This window comes from Urocitellus parryii, chromosome 1 (assembly GCF_045843805.1).
Source record: "Urocitellus parryii isolate mUroPar1 chromosome 1, mUroPar1.hap1, whole genome shotgun sequence".
NCBI classification, from domain to species: domain Eukaryota; kingdom Metazoa; phylum Chordata; class Mammalia; order Rodentia; family Sciuridae; genus Urocitellus; species Urocitellus parryii.
Window position 1 is genome coordinate 95,613,689 of NC_135531.1, and position 20,102 is coordinate 95,633,790.

Here is a 20,102-nt window from a genome sequence, read left to right on the forward strand (position 1 = left end):
ACTGATAATATTTTTAAAAAATTGTTGATAACGCATTTTATCCAATATTTAAGACTACAGGTAATTCATTAGATATGTCATTGTTATTTTCCTTACCTCATTAATAATCTCAGTGTGAACACTGAGTATCCATTTGCCTTCTAAATTCTAAGTTGGATAAGCATTCTCTCTTTGCTGATAACTGCCTCTGAAGGGAAAGAAAACATTTCAAATGTTGAAAACTTGGATATATTTCACCTATCATATTTATGTGTCTAAGGCAAGGTTAAAGTTTGGATCTACTGTAAATTATCTGAAAGTTCATTGTTCACCTGAAAAAGGAATAATACAGGGGCTGGGGTTGTTGCTAAGTGGTAGAGTGCTTGCCTAGGATGTGGGAGGCACTGGGTTTGATTCTCAGCACCACACATAAATAAATAAAGGCCCATCAACAACTAATAAAATATTTTTTAAAAGGAATAATGCAAGAGGGGATTCTGACCAAAATGTTAGAACAAAATCTGACTCAGACATGTAAGAGAATGGATCCTGAAACCATAACTCTGGCTTCAAACTTTGGTTCTGCTATTTGGAAAGATTCTTTAAACTCTTAATTTCTTTATCTATATGGTGTGACTGATAAAAATCCCAGAAGAAACAGGTCCTGTATCCCTTGGGTTTCAATTTCCATATCTATAAAACTGCTTTCAATATCTCTTTAGTTTAAAGTCTGTGGCTCTGATACTCATTGCCTTACTTCTAGATTGACTGTAGTTTTACACTGTAAATGCATTAATAAAACAAAACAAGATTACTCATTATTTAACTGTATTGTTATTATTTGCATATCAGTGTGGAAAAATAGAACCTATTCTCTGTAAAATAGTTCCATTTTAGACCAAGTGATACACCAGATTCTAAACTTTTGCATTACGTAAAATCTTCAATTCCTAAAAATAAACATATATAACTACAATGAACTAAATTGAAATAAGTTTTAAATTTAATTTCAGGTAAGTTTTATAAGATCTTATCTCCCTTGGTTAAATTATGCAGAAGAGAAATGAAGTTCCCCTGATGAGGGTGCATGAGGAGATTGAGATATCTTCTTGCTTTGTGTACACCATTATTCTAGTTCATGCACTATAATAATAAATTACAAAATTTAAGCAATAACAACATTTATTTTAAAAATCTATAGACTTTTAAAATGATTTTCATTTGGAAATATCCCAGATGAGCTTTGGTTTCAAAATATTGTGTTAATTCGTAACTTAAGACGCAGGGTGGCGCTGCAGGCTAAGATTGTGAATGCAGGTCCCTTAAAACCTCCCATATACTTTTGTTTCAAGACCTTATAAAAGACACGCGAGAAGCTGCGCAAATAATACGGAGTTGCCAACGGATTGGGGCAGCAACATACAATTTAAGCTCAAAATCAATTTTGTGAGGGTTCCTCCAATAGGAAAACAAGTGTTCCACATCTCCAGTCTTCTTTGGGGTTTCCTGAAGTACTTGGATACAAGCAACCCGACTACAACATGGGGAATCGAAAGAGAGTTCAACCGAGCAGGCAAGTGATAGCCTTTATTTTTACGATGTTTTTGTCTCAGATTCGCCCAGAGTCTCTTCGTTATTCTGTAGAGGAGGAAACAGAGAGCGGCTCCTTTGTAGCCCATCTGACAAAGGACCTGGGCCTGGGAACTGGGGAACTGGCAGCCAGGTCTGTTCGGGTTATGTCTGACGATTATAAGCAGCGTTTGCTGTTGGATCCTCAGACTGGCGATTTGCTTCTGAAGGAAAAAATAGACCGGGAGGAACTGTGTGGCCCTATTGAACGGTGTGTACTGCATTTCCAGGTGTTTCTTGAAATGCCAGTGCAATTTTTTCAGGGAGAATTATGGGTCCAGGACATAAATGACCACTCTCCAGCATTCACTGATAGGGAAATGCTCTTGAAAATACCAGAAAACAGCCAGCCAGGGACTCTATTTCCATTGAAAGTAGCTCAGGATTTGGATGTGGGTAGCAATGGGCTTCAAAAATACACCATCAGTCCCAATTCTCATTTTCACGTCCTTACACGAAATTACAGTGAGGGCAAGAAATGCCCAGACCTGGTACAAGACAAAGCCCTGGATAGAGAGGAGCAGCCTGAATTCAGCTTAACCCTCATGGCTCTGGACGGTGGCTCTCCACCTAGATCTGGCACAGTCACAGTTCGAATCCTGATCATGGACGTCAATGACAATGCTCCCGAGTTTGTGCATACCCCATATGAGGTGCAGGTCCTGGAGAACAGCCCCTTAGATTCCCCAATCCTCAGCGTCCTAGCTAAGGATGCAGATGCTGGAAACTTTGGGAGTGTTTCCTATGGCTTGTTCCAACCATCTGATGAGATTAAACAAACTTTCTCAATAAATGAAGTCACAGGGGAAATCCGACTGAGGAAGAAATTGGATTTTGAAAAAATTAAATCTTATCACGTGGAAATTGAGGCTATAGATGGAGGAGGCCTTTCTGGAAAAGGCACTGTGTTCATAGAGGTGGTGGACGTGAATGACAATGCCCCAGAACTTACCATATCGTCACTCGCCAGCTCCATCCCAGAAAATGCTCCTGAGACCATAGTCTCTATATTCCGTGTTGGAGATAGAGATTCTGGAGACAATGGAAAGATGACTTGCTCTATTCCAGATAATGTGCCCTTCATTCTAAAACCGACATTCAAGAACTTTTACACCCTGGTGACAGAGAGCCCGCTGGACAGAGAGAGCAGAGCAGAGTACAACATCACCATCACAGTCACCGACTTGGGGACGCCCAGGCTAAAAACCGAGCACAGCATAACCATCCTCGTCTCTGACGTCAACGACAACGCCCCTGCCTTCTCCCAAACGTCATACACCCTGTTGGTGCACGAGAACAACAGCCCCGCCCTGCACATAGGCAGTGTCAGCGCCACAGACAGAGACTCAGGCACCAATGCCCAGATCACCTACTCGCTGCTGCCAACCCAGGGCCCGCACCTGCCCCTCGCCTCGCTGATCTCCATCAACGCAGACAATGGGCAGCTGTTCGCGCTGAGGGCGCTGGACTTCGAGGCCCTGCAGTCATTCGAGTTCCGCGTGGGCGCCACAGACCAAGGCTCTCCCGCGCTCAGCAGCCAGGCGCTGGTGCGAGTGGTGGTGCTGGACGACAATGACAACTCGCCCTTCGTGCTGTACCCAATGCAGAACGCCTCTGCGCCCTGCACTGAGCTGGTGCCCAGGGCGGCAGAGCAGGGCTACCTGGTCACCAAAGTGGTGGCAGTGGACGGAGACTCGGGCCAGAACGCCTGGCTGTCATACCAGCTGGTCAAGGCCACGGAGCCAGGGCTGTTTGGCGTGTGGGCGCACAATGGCGAGGTGCGCACCACCAGGCTGCTGAGCGAGCGCGACGCGGCCAGGCACAGGCTGGTGGTGCTGGTCAAGGACAATGGCGAGCCTCCGCTGTCTGCCAGCGTCACGCTGCACGTGCTGCTGGTGGATGGCTTCTCCCAGCCCTACCTGCCGCTCCCGGAAGTAGCGCCCGAGCGCTCGCAGGGGGATTCGCTCACTGTCTACTTGGTCATCGCCTTGGCCTCTGTGTCATCGCTCTTCCTCTTCTCTGTGCTGGTGTTTGTGGTTGTGAGGCTGTGCAGGAGGCACAGGGCGGCGCCGCTTGGTGTTTGTTCTGTACCTGAGGGCCACCTTCCTGGCCACCTGGTGGATATCAGTGGAACTGGGACACTGTCTCAGAGCTACCAGTATGAGGTGTGTCTAGCTGGAGACTCTGGGTCTGGTGAGTTCAAATTCCTGAAACCAATATTCCCCAATCTCTTGCTTCAGGACAGTGGAAATTAAAGAAAGCCCCCACCTGCACTTATAGCTTTGTATTCACTTAATTGTTTTATTTTGTTCAGTTAATCCCCCATTAATTTGGGCAAACAACCGATTGCAAGGTCTTTTTATTAAGAAATTGTGTTTCTTGAACATTGATAGCACTATCCCAACCATATCCTCCTGATAGTGCTTAATTTGTTCTTTGTTATTGGTAGTTAATGTAATTAGCATTTAAATTATAGTATGTATTGAATGTGTTTTCTCCCGCATTTGACTTTATCTTGGTGAATAATATTTCTCTAAGTAGAAATTACTCAATAGTACTCAAATTTTAGCAACGTTTAAAATTATTTAATATTAAAGCTTTTATGAAGTCTTGAATTGCTATTATTTGTGGTGCCTGTCTTTACCATATAATTTCATCTTTTCAACTCCAGAGTGTTTGAAATTCTACTTTATTTCATTGGTGCTGGGGATGGATCCCAGAATTTCTTGCATGCTAATCAAGTATGCATTCCACTGAACTTCAAATCCGCATGAATTTCTTTGTATTTACATTGGCTTTTCTGGTTGAGTATACTACTGATGTAAGCTCTCTGAATACATGTAAGCTTAATATTTAGCATACTTTTTCTCCCAAATTGTATATAAACTTGAATTTTGTTAAAATATCAGTACCTTAAAATTGTGACCCATTTGTGACACTACCTGATAGATTATCTTAAATATTTGGTTACTATATACTTAGTATATTATATGGGTTTATAAATATGAATATTAAATTTAAAATAATTCTAATCCACAAATAACAAAGAGAAAATCTTATATAATTTCTTATTTGTTTCAATAAATAAAACTGTTAACTGGCAGATGGTGTGACTCTGTGGTAGAGCATGCATGCATACATGCAAGGCTTGGTTTCAATTCCTAGCACCAAAGCAAAACCAAAAATTTTGTAGAAATTCTGTTAAATAATATCTTGCTATCAAGCTTTAAAAAATAATCTTAGAATCTGAAATAAACCCTAAACTTCTCCAAAGAATTTGGGACATCTGATTTTGCCCTTCCTTTTGGCCTACAAATACAAGTGTAAGTGTAGGATCCTTTTGTTTTTCATTGTGACCACTGTGCTACATTCCCAGCCCTAATTGTAGTATCATGTGTTTTTCTGCAGCTTCTCCCCACTCTTTCAAAAGTGTTAGGAAATTTCTCCTGAATTTCAGGAATTCTGTTGAATTCTGGTTATCAGTTGATCTCAGATTTTTCACTTTACATTACTTTGTGGATATGGAAGGTATTTATCAACAAAATAATGCATTCTTTTCTGTGTTTGATTATCTTCTGTTTGTTAATGTAACCTTTAGTTATTTTGATTTAGTTTAACTTTTAATCCTACTGAAGTTGCATGATAATATGTATATCATTTAAAGTTACACATTCATTATGTATAAATATTATTACAAATTATTAAATTATTTACAATTTAATATTAATATTTATGGGGAACACTACTTATGCACTAGGTATGCAGTAACCAAAAATTAATATAATCTCTGACATATCACATATCAAAATAAATAATATTTTGTCTCTGAACACTTTGGAACAGTAATTAATTTACCTGAAGTATAATTGTTTTATATTGTGTTCAGTAAGCCAATAGGTGGATAATATGATTTCTAACTAGTAAATTCATATGAATAATACTATATGAAGACATCATTGAACTTTTAGCAGAATATGAACAATTGAAAAGGTTACTTTATAATGTAACACATTTATTTTTAAATCTCAAGTATAATTCTATTGAAGTTTAAAGTATACACATTTTTCACTGAGTTATTCTTTTTTCCTAAGTATATATTGAAATAAACAAAGGTAAATTGCTATTTGTTATTCTTCAAATATAATTTTTTGCTTTCCTTCCTTTTAAAAATGTAAGTTAGGCAGAGATAAAAATAACAAAACACAAACATGTAAGACACAAATATAGAAGTAAACACTAATGACTTTTCAATTTATTAGCTATTTAAATGAAATAGTTTTATATATGACAATAAAAAATCAAATTGAAGGCTTTACCAATATATTTCAATACACAAATATCCAAGTTCACTTTTTTTTGGTTTATCCTAGGCTAGTCTAATTTGTATAATCACCTAAATAGACTGAACAAATAAACACCCAGAACCCACTTTATCCCTGGAAAAAGCATGAATTATTCCTTACCAGCAAGGAGCCACTACAAGACTATAGAACAGATCAACTTTTGAAATTCAATTATTGGAATTTAGCAATAAACATTGTAAAATTTCACAATATGCACACCTTATAAAAATGTGTCAATTTGGTTGTCATAGGAAAAAAATAGGAAATGGAGGCAAAATATCTTGATAATAACACCCATTTAAATATTTTTCCTCACTCAAATATACACAACTTTTGTAATTCCTTTGTTGTTTATAGGCACAGCATGTAGTGAGTTCAATGCATTTTTTCTGGGGGCAAAATTTTATTGAAGGTAATATAGCACATATCACTCAGATTCCTTCTTTCTTTATAATCAAAAGTTTCAAAAAAGGATTTTTTTAAAGTGTGAAGTTAAATCTCATTCATATTTTTGGTGGAATTCTGCTTCCATGTTAAATGGATTGTCTGGCAGCAGAAAGCAACCATGAAAATTGGCTAAATATCAGAAATTATTTCTCTACAGGAACAGAGGGCAGATTATATGATAAAAAATAAATGGTTTAAGATTTCTGAGAATACTTAGGCATGAGAACTGAGTCCTACAGTCAGTTTTCCCCCAAGGAAATTTGCTAAGTCAGAAAACTAACAACAGACTCTTAAACAGGGACAGACTAACTTCTATAGCCTTTAGTAGACTGGAAAATTCAAGCTCAAGATCAGTTTCCCCGCTCAGGTCACTTGTCAAAATCAGGATAGCCCAGGGCAGAAGTTTGAAAACCCAAGTAAAAAATTCTTAGAAAGCAGAATGAAGTTTTCTTTACTATTCAAATATTAGAGTTTGGGATCTGGCATAGGAAGGAGCATAGAAAATATATCAATTTTTCAACTGAAAATTCTATAGGCAAGGTGCTTATCAGGATGTCAAGGATCCTTGACTGTTTCAGTAAACACAATTTGACCAGTTGAGGGTTCTATCAGGCTGACAGAGGAAAAGGTAAACTCATCCTAGGGAAATACAATATCACTTTCATCCTGGACATCTTTTTACATAAATATCCAGAATTGAGTGAAAAGTAATAGACCACCTATGCACAAAACTGGATTTCTGAGTAAAACCATGAGAAAAAAACATAATACAAATGACCTCCAGATAATCCAGATAGTATAATTAATGTTAAAATAAGCATGAATAATATGTCAAAAATAAGGAACAGTAGAGAAAATAGACATAAAAAGATTTTGACCTGACAACTGAAATCTTAAAATGAACATTCTATAATGGCAAAATTATAGTATCTGACATAAAACTATTGAAATAGTTTAATGCCATAGATATAGAAGACAACAGGAATAGTGGATTGCAAGATAGGTTAATATAAAATCTCCAAATAGGAGCACAAAAATAATGAAAAACAACATTAATGACATGTGAAACATAATGAAAAACTCTAACATACATATGATTATAATTCTAGAAGGATAAGAGATAATTGAGTGGTAATAAGTAATATTTGAACAGTTAATGACTAAGAATTTTCCAAAACTGTCTTTAACTGTTCAAGATATTCACAGCGACCCAATCAGGATGTAAATTTTTTAAAAGTCCAAAATAAAAAATCAAGATCCAAATTAAAGAGAAAAAATCTCAAAATCAATCACATAAAACATCACATATTATTTTTAAGAAGCATTAGTAAAGTTAATGTTAAACATAAATCCCAAAACCAAAAGAAAAAAGAATGCCCTTTAAAGATAAGAAAATTATTAGCAGACTAGCATTCTATCACCAGCAAACATTTCTTTCAGCAATGAAGTTGTCAGACAAACAAAAACTGAGAGAATTAATCACAGTCACACCTGCACTAATGGAAATACTTCCAGTGGAATTCATTAGGCAGAAGGAAAACAGTCCTAAAGGGATCACAGAATTGCAGGAAGAACAAAAAAGATAGGAAAGGTAAATATAAATGAGTATTGATTTAATGTTGATTATAATGGGCAGTGTTAGTAGTTTCTTGAAGGAGTTAAAATATGCATTAAATTTAAGTTCATAACAACAACAACAATGTGAGAGGTAGAGGCATAGATTTGGAGAGTTCTAATGTTTTAATTAAAATTATGGAGTTACTAGGATCAATATTTTTATTAGATTCTTATAGATCAAAGATGCATGCTGAGATTTCTTGAAAAACCACTTAAAGGATAACCAAAATAAAACTATTTTAAGGGAAATTTCATATAACAATTATTTGAATGCCAAAAGAAGAACAAAATTTCAGGAGTATGTAAAAAATAATTAGATGTTAATTATACATGGGCAGATATCAGATATTACATTAATAATGCAATTGAGCCAACAATATTGTACACTAAATTAAAGAAAACTCAACTATTGCTATAAAAAAATATATGGGCTTTTGAGAGAAAGAATACAGAAATTTGAAAGTTTAAAATTGGAATAACATTATAATACAAATGATAGCATTTTAGTGTAGCTATATTCACAAAAGATAAAGGAGACTTTTAGGAAAGATACATTGCTAGCAATAATGAGAGATGTTTTACCATCTCTCTTTCACACCAGAAATATGTGAGTTTTAAGACTGAATATTTCCCTCTAAGATAAGTACAGAATAAAAGAAAATATCAAATTGATGAAATACAATTAAAAGTAGACAAACCACAATCTTCTCAATTTCTGATAGAATAAGAAGACAAAGCACATATGCATGCATCCATGTATGTGCATACATACACACATACAAGAATACTGAAGATCTAAACAACACAAACATCATATTCAAATACATCAACATCAATAGCACACTTATGCATACATATTATTATTACTTGTATATAAAATGTAAAAATGGCCCATATTCTGGTTTGTAAAACAAGCCTCATATTTAAATAAAAGATATTGAGATGACTCAGTATACTTTTTGACTGAAGCAGAATAATGCAGAAATTAAAATATGACAAGAAATCCCCAAATACTTCAAAATTAATAATAAAACCCATGAGTCAAAAAGAAACCACAACAGAAATTTTCAAGTAATTTCAACTATGTGAAATGTAAGAACTGACATATCTATTTCATTGAACTTCTATTCTCCCCACCCATCTTATTGTGTGTTAGCTTCCATCTCAGAGAAAACATTTGACCTTTGGTTTGAAGCGGGGGGATTGGTTTATTTCACTTAGCATGAAAGTCTCCAGATTCACCCAGTTACTGGCCAATGTCATAAATTCATTCTTTTTTTCTGTGTAATACTCTGATGTGTATATATATATATATATATATATATATATATATATATATATGCCATAATTTCTTTATCCATTCATCTGTTGAAAATGCTGCTATAAACATTGATGTGGCTGCACCACTGGAGTGAGTTGATTTTCAATCTGATGTAACATTCCTATGTACATATATGAATATACCACAATTAATCTCACCATTGGGTACATCCACAATAATTAATTAAAAAAAAAACTATGAGTAAATGGCAGAAAGATCATTATAGGGTAGGCAGTAGGGGTGGGGAGAGGGAATGGGAAGGAGAAGTACTGGAGTCTGAATTAGAACAAAATATATTCCATACTTGTATAATAATGTCAAAATGGATTATACTGTTATGTATGTCTAAAAGGAACCAATAAAAAATAATTTTGCAATGGAGAAATGATATGTGAAATTTTAAAAAATGAACTTACATATCACAACAGAACTTGGGAATTTAAAATCTTAAATGCACACATTAGAGAAGCAAGACTAAAAAAATCAATACAAGCTTTCATATAAAGAAGCTAGAAAAACAACAGCTAATCAAATGTGAATAGAGAATGGAGGTATACATAGAACACACCCAAGCAAACATATATAAAAGAAAATGGCAAATATTCAACAGTGAAAAATCTGCAAACACGTAAGTGGGTTTCTTTGTAATTTTTAATAAAATTAAAAACTTTTAGATGAAGAAAGATAAAAGAGAAAACACCAACTGACAATATTAGAAATGAAAAAGAAAAATAATTACCAATCCTACAGATATCTTTTAAAAAAATTGAAAGATTCTATTATGAATAACTTCATGCCAATAAATTTGACATCTCATATAAAATATCCTTTAAAACCTAGTTTTCCATAAATGAAGCAAGAATAAATAGAAAATCTGATTAGTCAAATCTATTAAAAAAATATTGTATTAAAACTTTTCACCTCAGAGTGATAGGTTCTTTCAAATAATTATGTAAAAATTAATACCAATTTATAAAATCTTAGAAAAGAGAAATTAAAGACATTTCTGAAATCATTTAAGCTCCATCAAAATTTGAGTAGTTATGACACCCAAACCTGAAGTTGACAGATAAGAAAGAAAAATAACAAACCGATTTCTTTTATAAACGTATATAGAATTTTATTTTAAATATTAAGCAAATAAACTTCAGAGATATATAAGAGGAAAACAATAAATTAAGAGAAAATGGTGACTATTTCAGGAATGCAATGCAGCTTAATATTTGAAATTTGATCTGTTATTATTTACAGATAAAAGAGAAAATAAAATGATCATCTCAGTGGGTAAATCAAATGTCATTTGATATATTTCAGAACACATTAATGGTAAAATTGTTAGCAAATGAAAATGGAAGGGAACTATCAAAGTTTCTTTTAAAACCTATAGTGCACATCATTAGTGATAAATTATTGGAAACTTTCCTCTGGAGATCAAGAATGAGAATAGGATTCCCAACCTTAATACTTCAATTCAGTAATTTACTATTGGCCCTAATCAGTGGAATAAGACAAAGAAGGAACAAAAGGCACAACAATTGGGAGGGAAAAAATCCTCTTTTTAAAAAAGATAATTATTTCATAAAAAGCATGAAGAATCTACAATTTATTAGCAATTATTAAATAAAGTTAGCAATGTCACAGGATACAAGGTCAATATACAAATCTGAATTGCCTTTATATACACCAACAATAACAAAAACTAAAAGTTGAAATATACATTACAATAGTTAAAATATCAAATACCTGGAAAGAAATCTAATAGAATATTCATAATAATCTTACACTGAAAACAACAAAACATTATGAGATAATCCAACTAAAATGAGGAATATACAATGTTCACTAATTGAAAGACTCAATAATGGGAATGATGAGAATGCTAGTTCTTCTCCAATCAATCTATAGATATAATAAAATCCTAAACAAAATTTTACTTAATTTCTTTTTGAAAAGTAACACACTGAATATAAAGTTTGTATAGAAATACAACAGTACAATAAAAATCAAAGCGATCTAGAAGAAAAAGAATAAAACTAGAGATATCACACCAAAGGCATGGTCCATAGAAGAAATAATTGATAAGTTGGACTTCAGTACAATTAAAATTTTCTGCTCTGCCAAAGAGTCTACAAATGAAATGAAAAGACAGGTCACATATTAGAAAAATATTTGAAAAAGGCATATTACTAAGGACTATTATCCAAAATATATAGACTGTTAAAACTCAACATAAGAATACCAACATTCTCATTTAAAACTGGACAAAATAACAAACAAATTTACCAAAGAAAATAGATAGATGGCAAATAAGCATGTGAAAACATGCTGTATATCATACGTCATCAGGGAAATGCAAATTAAAATAACATTGGGATACCACCGCAAAACCATTAGAATGTACAAACTCTAGCTCACTGACAAAACCAAAAGCTGAGGAAGATTGGAGCAAAAAGAATTATCATTCACTGCAGATGGGAATGAGAAATGGTACAACTGGCTTTGGAAGACAGTTTGGCATCTTTTTACAAAGCTCAATATACTCTTACTATTTGATGCAGCAGTCTTGCTCCTTAGTATATATTCAAAAGAGGTGAAAATTTAGAACCACACAAAAACTTGCAAGGTGATGTTTATAGTAGCTATATTCATAGCTGTCAAAATCAAGATGTCCAACAATAATCAAATGGATAAGTGGACTATGGTACAGCCAGACATTGAATATTATCATTCAACACCAAAAGAAATAAGTAAATATCCATCAAACCATTAAAAGTCATGGAGAAAAATCTCAATACATATTGATAAATGAAATAGTCAATCTCAAATGACTCTATAATGTACTACTCTGACTACATGACATTTTGGAAAAGGCAAAACTGTCGAGACAGTAAAGATATCTGTGGTTTACAGTGAGTTCAAGTGAGGGAGACTAGGTGATTTTTAGGGCAGTAAATTTACCTTGTATAATACTCTGAAGGTGAATACATGTCATTACACACTTGTCAAAACTCATACAATGTACAGTACAAGTAATTAACCTTAATTTAAACTATAGACTTAGTGATGATGATGTGTTAATATAGGGACAGCAATTGTAAGACATGTACAACTCTAATAGGGGATGTTGATAATAGAAAAGGTTGTGGATGTGTGGGGACAGGGATATATGGAAAATCTCTTTGCCTTCTGATTTATTTTCTGTGAGTCTAAAACTTCTCTTTAAAACAGTCCATTGACTTTTAAATGGAGGATTTACCTCTTATATACAAAATTCAATGATAAAGCTATGGTAATCAATAAAATGTGGTATTGTAGGATAAACAGAGAGAAAAATAAAATACTTAAGCCAACATGTGTGGTCACCTGATTTAAGACAATAATGTCATTTCAGAAATAATGGGAATCATCTTCCCAATTAATGGTTCAAAGTCATTTGGATATTTCCATGAAAAATGATCCTAACATTACTCACTTAAAGTAATTTAAATTTGATTATAGTTTTCAACTGGTAAAATATAGTTATTAGTTTTTCAAAACATATAAGAATATAATATGCTTTGGAGTATGCAAAAGATTTAACTAGTACACACAAACTGCCAACTATAATGAAATGTAGTGATAAATCAGACCAAATTAAAGACTGCTTGATCAATGTCACCATAATAAATTTTAAATAAAAGCATAGAACCCAACTTCTATGTGTAACCATTAAGATCTCAAAAATTATAAAAAAACAAGCATATATTGGGAAGACATATTTGCAATTCATGTATCTGAAAAATATATTTCAACAATATAGAAGACACTTTTCCAGTCTAATAAGGAAACAGGCAAATGTCCAAAATAGAAAAATATACAAAAGACTTCAACAAACACTTCATAAAAATGTAAATTAATAGCCAACAAATTTGTGAAAATGTGCATGTTTCATAAAGCACCAGGGAAATGCTAATTAAAATCACAATATGATATTATCACACACTCAGTAGAATGGTGAAAACTGAAAAGACAACATCAAATGTTGACAAGGATATGAAGAAACTGGAACTCCCCAACTTTGCTGGCATTATTACTACTTTTGAAAAATATTTTTCAATATTTAAAAATCTAAATATATATTTATGCACAAAACTCCAAATCTTATGAGCATATTCAACATGTATTGTAGTAGAACCAAAAAAAATCTTAAAGCTGGAAAAGCCCCAATTTTCAGCCACTTCGCAATGTATAAACTACCATGGTATATATATACAAAACCAATGCATACAAAAAACATTAGAATAACATGACACAGATCAGTTTTACTTAATAGAATATTAACTGAAACAAGGTTGACATAATAGTAATACTCTATATCTTCACTTGTTTAAAAGTTCAAAAAAGGCAGAGATAGCTATGATAATAGAAGTCAGGATGGTGCTTGCCTTTTGGGGGCAAGTAAGAACAAATAATGAAAGAAGAATTCTTGCGTTTTGGTATTGTTTCAATTTTTAATCTAGAATCCTTTTATTTTAGTGTATGCACTTTAAAATTAATTGACTTAAGATTCACTGTGATATATTCATGTATGTACATATGAAAGCTTGCTCAGATTCAATCTACTGTTATTTACCCTATTTAGTCCCTCCATCTTTTCCTTGGACTACTCTATTAATCTTTCCTATATTTTGATGGAATTTTCCCAATACCCCAGCCATCTTGCCATTAGTTTCCACGTATCAGAGAAAACATTTAAACTTTGACTTTCTGGGACAGCTCAGAAGTGAATTATACAAAAATATTTTCCATGCATTTGATTACATAAAAGTATATTCTGATGTTGTATATAACTTTAAAATGAGCATAAAGTTCACACATGTGAAGAAAGATGATATTTACAAAAATCTCTAGCTTTAATAAAAAATATGAGTATACACTGAGTTGTACACATATGATTTGTGATTTTTTTTAACTTTTTATGATGGAATATTACACTTAGAAATCAAAGTAATTTTTGTAAAATTGAAATTTTGTAATTATACATTATCATTAATTTTATAAATACAATAAATCGTAAACCCACAAAAAAGGTTTCTTGATAAATTCAGAAGAACATGAAGGCTGATATATAAATTTATTTGAATCGTACAGGTTTTTTTAACTGAAAATTAAATTAGAAAACGTTTATTTAGAAATTCTAATAACTTGAAGATAGTGCTTTTGCGATCAAAAGGGTATTGATACACAGCAGGTTTAGAATTTGGAATGAAATGGCAAATATTATATGCAATAGTAAGTAAAGACACCTGGTGGCGCTGCAGGATAAGCAAGTGAATAATAGGCTCTAAATGCCAGGGACACCATTGAGCTGGGAATCAGAACTCAGAGAGCTCCCCCAAAGAAGGAGGCATTTTAAGCGAGCTCCGGAAGACAGATCTTCAGACAAGGCACCGTTCTAAGTGCATGTCAGACAGAAATATTTAACTCAAGATTATTTAACCAAATCGTCTGAGTGGATTGTATACCGAGTGGAAGGAACTGCACCTTCTGGACGGATTTGAACAATGCAGACTGCTCTAGCAAAAAACCTGCAGAAAAGGCAAGTCATTTTTCTTGCTATGCTGTTGTTTTTGTGGGAGGTTGATTCTGAGGCAATTAGGTATTCCATGCCAGAAGAAACAGAAAGTGGCTACTCTGTGGCCAACCTGGCAAAAGATCTGGGGCTCAGGGTGGGGGAGCTGGCCACTCAGGGCCCGCGAATCCATCACAAAGGCAGCAAACAGCTCTTGCAGCTTGATGTAAAAACCGGCAATTTGCTTCTACAGGAAAAGCTAGACCGGGAGGTGCTGTGTGGGGCTACAGAACCCTGCATTTTGCATTTCCAGTTGTTACTCAAAAACCCGGTGCAGTTGTTTCAAATTGATGTGCAACTCATGGATGTAAATGACCATTCTCCAGAATTCCTAGACAGGGAAATGTTCCTTAGAATCCCAGAGAGTGCCCAGCCAGGGACTGTGTTTCCTTTGAAATCAGCTCAGGACTTGGACATGGGTAGCAACAGTGTTCAGAACTACACAATCAGCCCCAACTCCAATTTTCGTGTTGCCACTCACAATCGGGAAGATGGCAGAAAATACCCAGAGCTGGTGTTGGAGAAAGCTCTGGACCGGGAAGAAGAGTCTGAGCTCAGTTTAACCCTCACAGCACTGGATGGTGGGGTGCCACCCAGGTCTGGGACTGTCACAGTTCACATTGAGGTGGTAGACATCAATGATAATGCCCCTGAATTTTTACAATCCCGGTATGAAGTACAGGTTCCTGAGAACAGTCCAATAAACTCGTTAGTTCTCATTGTATCTGCTCGAGATTTAGATGTAGGAACATCTGGGCGTGTAAACTACTCTCTACTCGAAGGTGATGAAGTTTCTCAACCATTTGTAATAGACAAATTAACAGGAGAAATTCGTCTGCAAAGGGCTTTGGATTTTGAGGCAACCCAACATTATATCATAGAAATTGCAGCCACAGATGGTGGAGGCCTTGTAGGGAAATGCACAGTGGCCATAGAAGTGGTGGATGTGAATGACAATGCTCCTGAACTAACCATGTCCACACTCAGCAGCTCTATCCCAGAAAACTCCCCAGAGATTGTAGTTGCTATTTTCAGCGTTTCTGATCTAGACTCTGGGGAAAATGGTAGGATGGTTTGCTCCATACAAAACGATCTCCCCTTCCTCTTGAAGCCCACATTTAAGAACTTTTACTCCTTGGTGACAGAGAGGCCATTGGACAGAGAGAGCAGAGCCCAGTACAACATCACCATCACAGTCACTGACTTGGGGTCACCTAGGTTGAAAACTGAACACAACATAACTATCCTTGTCTCTGACATCAACGACAATGCACCTGCTTTCACACAAACCACCTACAGGCTGTTGGTGCGGGAGAACAACAGCCCTGCCCTGCAAATAGGCAGCATCAGTGCCACTGACAGAGACTCAGGTACCAATGCCCAGATCACCTACTCGCTGCTGCCAAACCAGGACCCCCACCTGCCCCTCGCCTCGCTGATCTCCATCAACGCAGACAATGGGCAGCTGTTCGCGCTGAGGGCGCTGGACTTCGAGGCCCTGCAGTCATTCGAGTTCCGCGTGGGCGCCACAGATCAAGGCTCACCTGCGCTCAGCAGCCAGGCGCTGGTGCGAGTGGTGGTGCTGGACGACAATGACAACTCGCCCTTCGTGCTGTACCCAATGCAGAACGCCTCTGCGCCCTGCACAGAACTAGTGCCCAGAGCGGCAGAGCAGGGCTACCTGGTCACCAAGGTGGTGGCGGTGGATGGAGACTCGGGCCAGAACGCCTGGCTGTCATACCAGCTGGTCAAGGCCACGGAGCCAGGGCTGTTTGGCGTGTGGGCGCACAATGGCGAGGTGCGCACCACCAGGCTGCTGAGCGAGCGCGATGCAGCCAGGCACAGGCTGGTGGTGCTGGTCAAGGACAATGGCGAGCCTCCGCTGTCTGCCAGCGTCACGCTGCACGTGCTGCTGGTGGATGGCTTCTCCCAACCCTACCTGCCTCTCCCGGAAGTGGCGCCCGAGCGCGCGCAGGGGGACTCGCTCACTGTCTACTTGGTCATCGCCTTGGCCTCTGTGTCATCTCTCTTCCTCTTCTCTGTGCTGGTTTTCGTGGTTGTGAGGCTGTGCAGGAGGCGCAGGGCGGCGCCTCTGGGTGTCTGCTCTATGTCTGAGGGCCACTTTCCTGGACACCTGGTGGACGTCAGCGGCACTGGGACACTGTCCCAGAGCTACCAGTATGAGGTATGTCTGGCTGGAGACTCTGGAACTGGCGAGTTCAAGTTCCTGAAACCCATATTCCCCAACCTCTTGGTTCCGGAGGCTGGGAGAGAAGTTAAGGAGAATTCCAACTGCAGAAATAGCTTTGTATTCAGCTAATTGTTGTAATTCTTTTTACTAATTTTGGCGAAGTTGCTATTGCAACTTCTTTCTCTTAAGTAATTCTATTGATGTTAAAGCACTCATAACCACTGTTCCATTCCTATGCACATTCCTGATAGCTCTGTTTCTTCCTTTAATGGCATTACTCATAGCATTTATAATCATACAAATATGTATTTTCTCCATATTTAATCTTCTCTTGATGTTCAGCTTTTAATAAATGTAAATTAAGCAAGTAAAAACTTCTTATTTTAGTGAACTTAATGAATTTCATGACCCATTTAAAGGTTTGTATGAAATCTTGAATTTGTGGCACCCATTGTTAACATATAAGTTTATCTTCCAATACCAAAGTGTTGGCCTTGAACTAAATTTATGATTGGCTATATGTACTACTAGGTTAAGTCCACTGATCAGCCAAGAGCATAAAATCTAGTCTACTTGTTTTTCTCAAGTTGTATGTTAACTTTTCACTTAATGAATGTATTCATATACAAAAGTGTGGCCTTTTTCTTGTTGTGAACATCTCATATGCAAGACAATGATATTTTACTTGGTTAGGACTTACCTGAAATATTGTTTAAGTGTTCCATAAATATGAAGATTTAAATTTTTTAAAAAAAATCTCATTTAAGAAAAACTAAAGGGAGACTATCATATAATTTGTCATCCTCCTTTACTAAGTAAAACTGTTAAATCACTGCTTCACATAATCATATTCAAAGAATAATCTCAGAGCCTGAATTATATCCTAAATACCTCCAATAAATTCAGAATTCTTGAGGTCCTCATATATCTCCTTGTCCTTTTGCTTTACAGTAGATGATCAAGTGTAATTTAATATATATATATATATAATATATATATATATATATATATATATATATATATATATTATATATATTTTAATCCATCCTTTGGTCTATCTGCAGCTTCTGCCCCCTTTTCAATAATCCAGAAACATCTTCTGCATTTTGGCAATTCTGTTTAGTCCTTACTGGCTGATCAAAGATTTTGCACTTTGTAGATGTGAACAGTTTTTACCAACATCATAATGACTTCTTTTGATGAGTAATTCTTCAGTTTTGTTCTTTAATGTTATTTAAATTTTTCAATGACATCAAAGTTGTATGAAGTATTTTGTCCTGTGTAGCTTCAACAGTAATGAACTCGTTTGAATTGTAATAGTTCTCAATTGTGTTCAGTAACCCTAGTGAGTTGATTGTGTGATTCCTAACTAGTTAAATTTATATTAATAGAAGACAACTTCCTTGAACTTCTGGCATAATACAAGAAGTTTAAAGGCTTATTTTATAAGCTGATATTTTTAAGTCTCAAGTATTATTTTAGTGGAGATTAAGTACCTGTGCTTTTTCTGAATTACTATTTTTTTTTCTGATGATATAATAAAAAGGGGAAACTACTGACATTTAAGTCATTTTTGAAACAAAGTTTTTAGCCATCATTCAATTGAAAAATTGAAGTGAGGCAGAGATAAAATGAGAACAGAATTAAATATGAACTTTAATACAAGACAAAAATATGGTGGTTAAACTTAATGATTTCTCCTTTATTTATTATCATCTATTTAAAAGAATATCTTTTATGTGTGACAAAAAAATAAGTCTGGTTGAAGTTTCAAGTTCACAAAAAAATTCCAGTTCACTTTTCAGAAGTCTAATTTGTATAATCCCACCAAGGAGACTGGACAAATGACCATCCAGAACTCACTTCTTTCCTGCCTATATTCACAAAGTTTGGATCATTCGGGATACCACCATAATGTAGAAAAGATCAACAGGTAATTTCACATACAAAATACACAACCAGAAATGAATAAAATAGACGACAAAGATTAAACAGAGCAAATTGGTAAACTTGAAAGTATGTCCTTCATAATTATTAGCAAAATTAAAACTCTTTAGATTAATCAAATAAACCAACAAAAATACCAATTACCATCATTAGGAGTTTAAAAAAAAGAAACATCACTATCAATCCTACAGGCATTTTAAAAATAAAAAATAGATCTTGTGAACAATTTTCTGCCAGCGTGGTATATCTCTGTACCCTATGATCATTTTTTATGTGACTCTAATTTTTTTTAAAAAATAGTCTAGTGTTTTAAAAGTGGAAGCCTTAATTTTTAATAACAAAACTCATGACAGAGCTATATTAACTACAGCAGTAGGGTATTGCAGGATAAACAGAATTAAATACTTGAGAAGACATAAAATCACCTGACTTATGACAGTAATGAGGCTTCTGAAACAATGGGGAATGGATTATCTTTTCAATAGATGGTATAAAGGCATATGTAAAACTTTTGAGACTGACCAGATTCATTTGAAAAAATTAGTTTGATTACAGCTTTAGATGGGAAAACTATAGTAATTAATATTTCAAAATATACCTTTGTGTATATGAAGATTTAAACAGAACAGAAAAATGCAAGCCAAAAGTGATAACTATATACAAATCAAACTAAATTAAAGAAGTTTTGATCAAAGATACCATAATAGAAATTAAAATACAAAACACAGATCAAGAGGAAATATTTGTAATATATTATATTAAAGGGACCTATACCCAGAATGTAAAAAATACTTCTACAAACCAAAAAAGCAAACATATTAATGCCCCAATAACAAAAATGACATGACTTGAACAAGTACTCCACAAGAATGTCCAAATGGTGAATAAACATGTGAAAATGTAAATAATTTTGTTAATCACCAGAAAAATACAAATCAGAATTACAAAATGCTATCACCATATACTCAATAAAGTGGTTAGAACTGAAATGACAACATCAAATGTTGACAAGGATAT

General features: G+C 35.1%; 2 protein-coding genes across 2 annotated transcripts; both read left to right on the plus strand.

Annotated features, from left to right (window-relative positions):
• Positions 1-1,350: 1,350 nt before the first annotated feature.
• LOC113179703 (protocadherin beta-4) lies at positions 1,351-4,121 on the plus strand. The gene has a single exon (XM_026384438.2). The coding sequence runs from the start codon at positions 1,521-1,523 to the stop codon at positions 3,861-3,863; it is 2,343 nt and encodes a 780-aa protein (XP_026240223.2). The 5' UTR covers positions 1,351-1,520; the 3' UTR covers positions 3,864-4,121.
• A 10,733-nt stretch (positions 4,122-14,854) lies between these two features.
• LOC144253916 (protocadherin beta-5-like) lies at positions 14,855-17,473 on the plus strand. The gene has a single exon (XM_077796566.1). The coding sequence runs from the start codon at positions 14,880-14,882 to the stop codon at positions 17,265-17,267; it is 2,388 nt and encodes a 795-aa protein (XP_077652692.1). The 5' UTR covers positions 14,855-14,879; the 3' UTR covers positions 17,268-17,473.
• The last annotated feature ends 2,629 nt before the right edge of the window (positions 17,474-20,102 follow it).

Coding starts and splice junctions, on each gene's coding strand:
- LOC144253916 (XM_077796566.1), top strand. CDS start 14,880: ATGCAGACTGCTCTAGCAAAAAACCTGCAGAAAAGGCAAGTCATTTTT.
- LOC113179703 (XM_026384438.2), top strand. CDS start 1,521: ATGGGGAATCGAAAGAGAGTTCAACCGAGCAGGCAAGTGATAGCCTTT.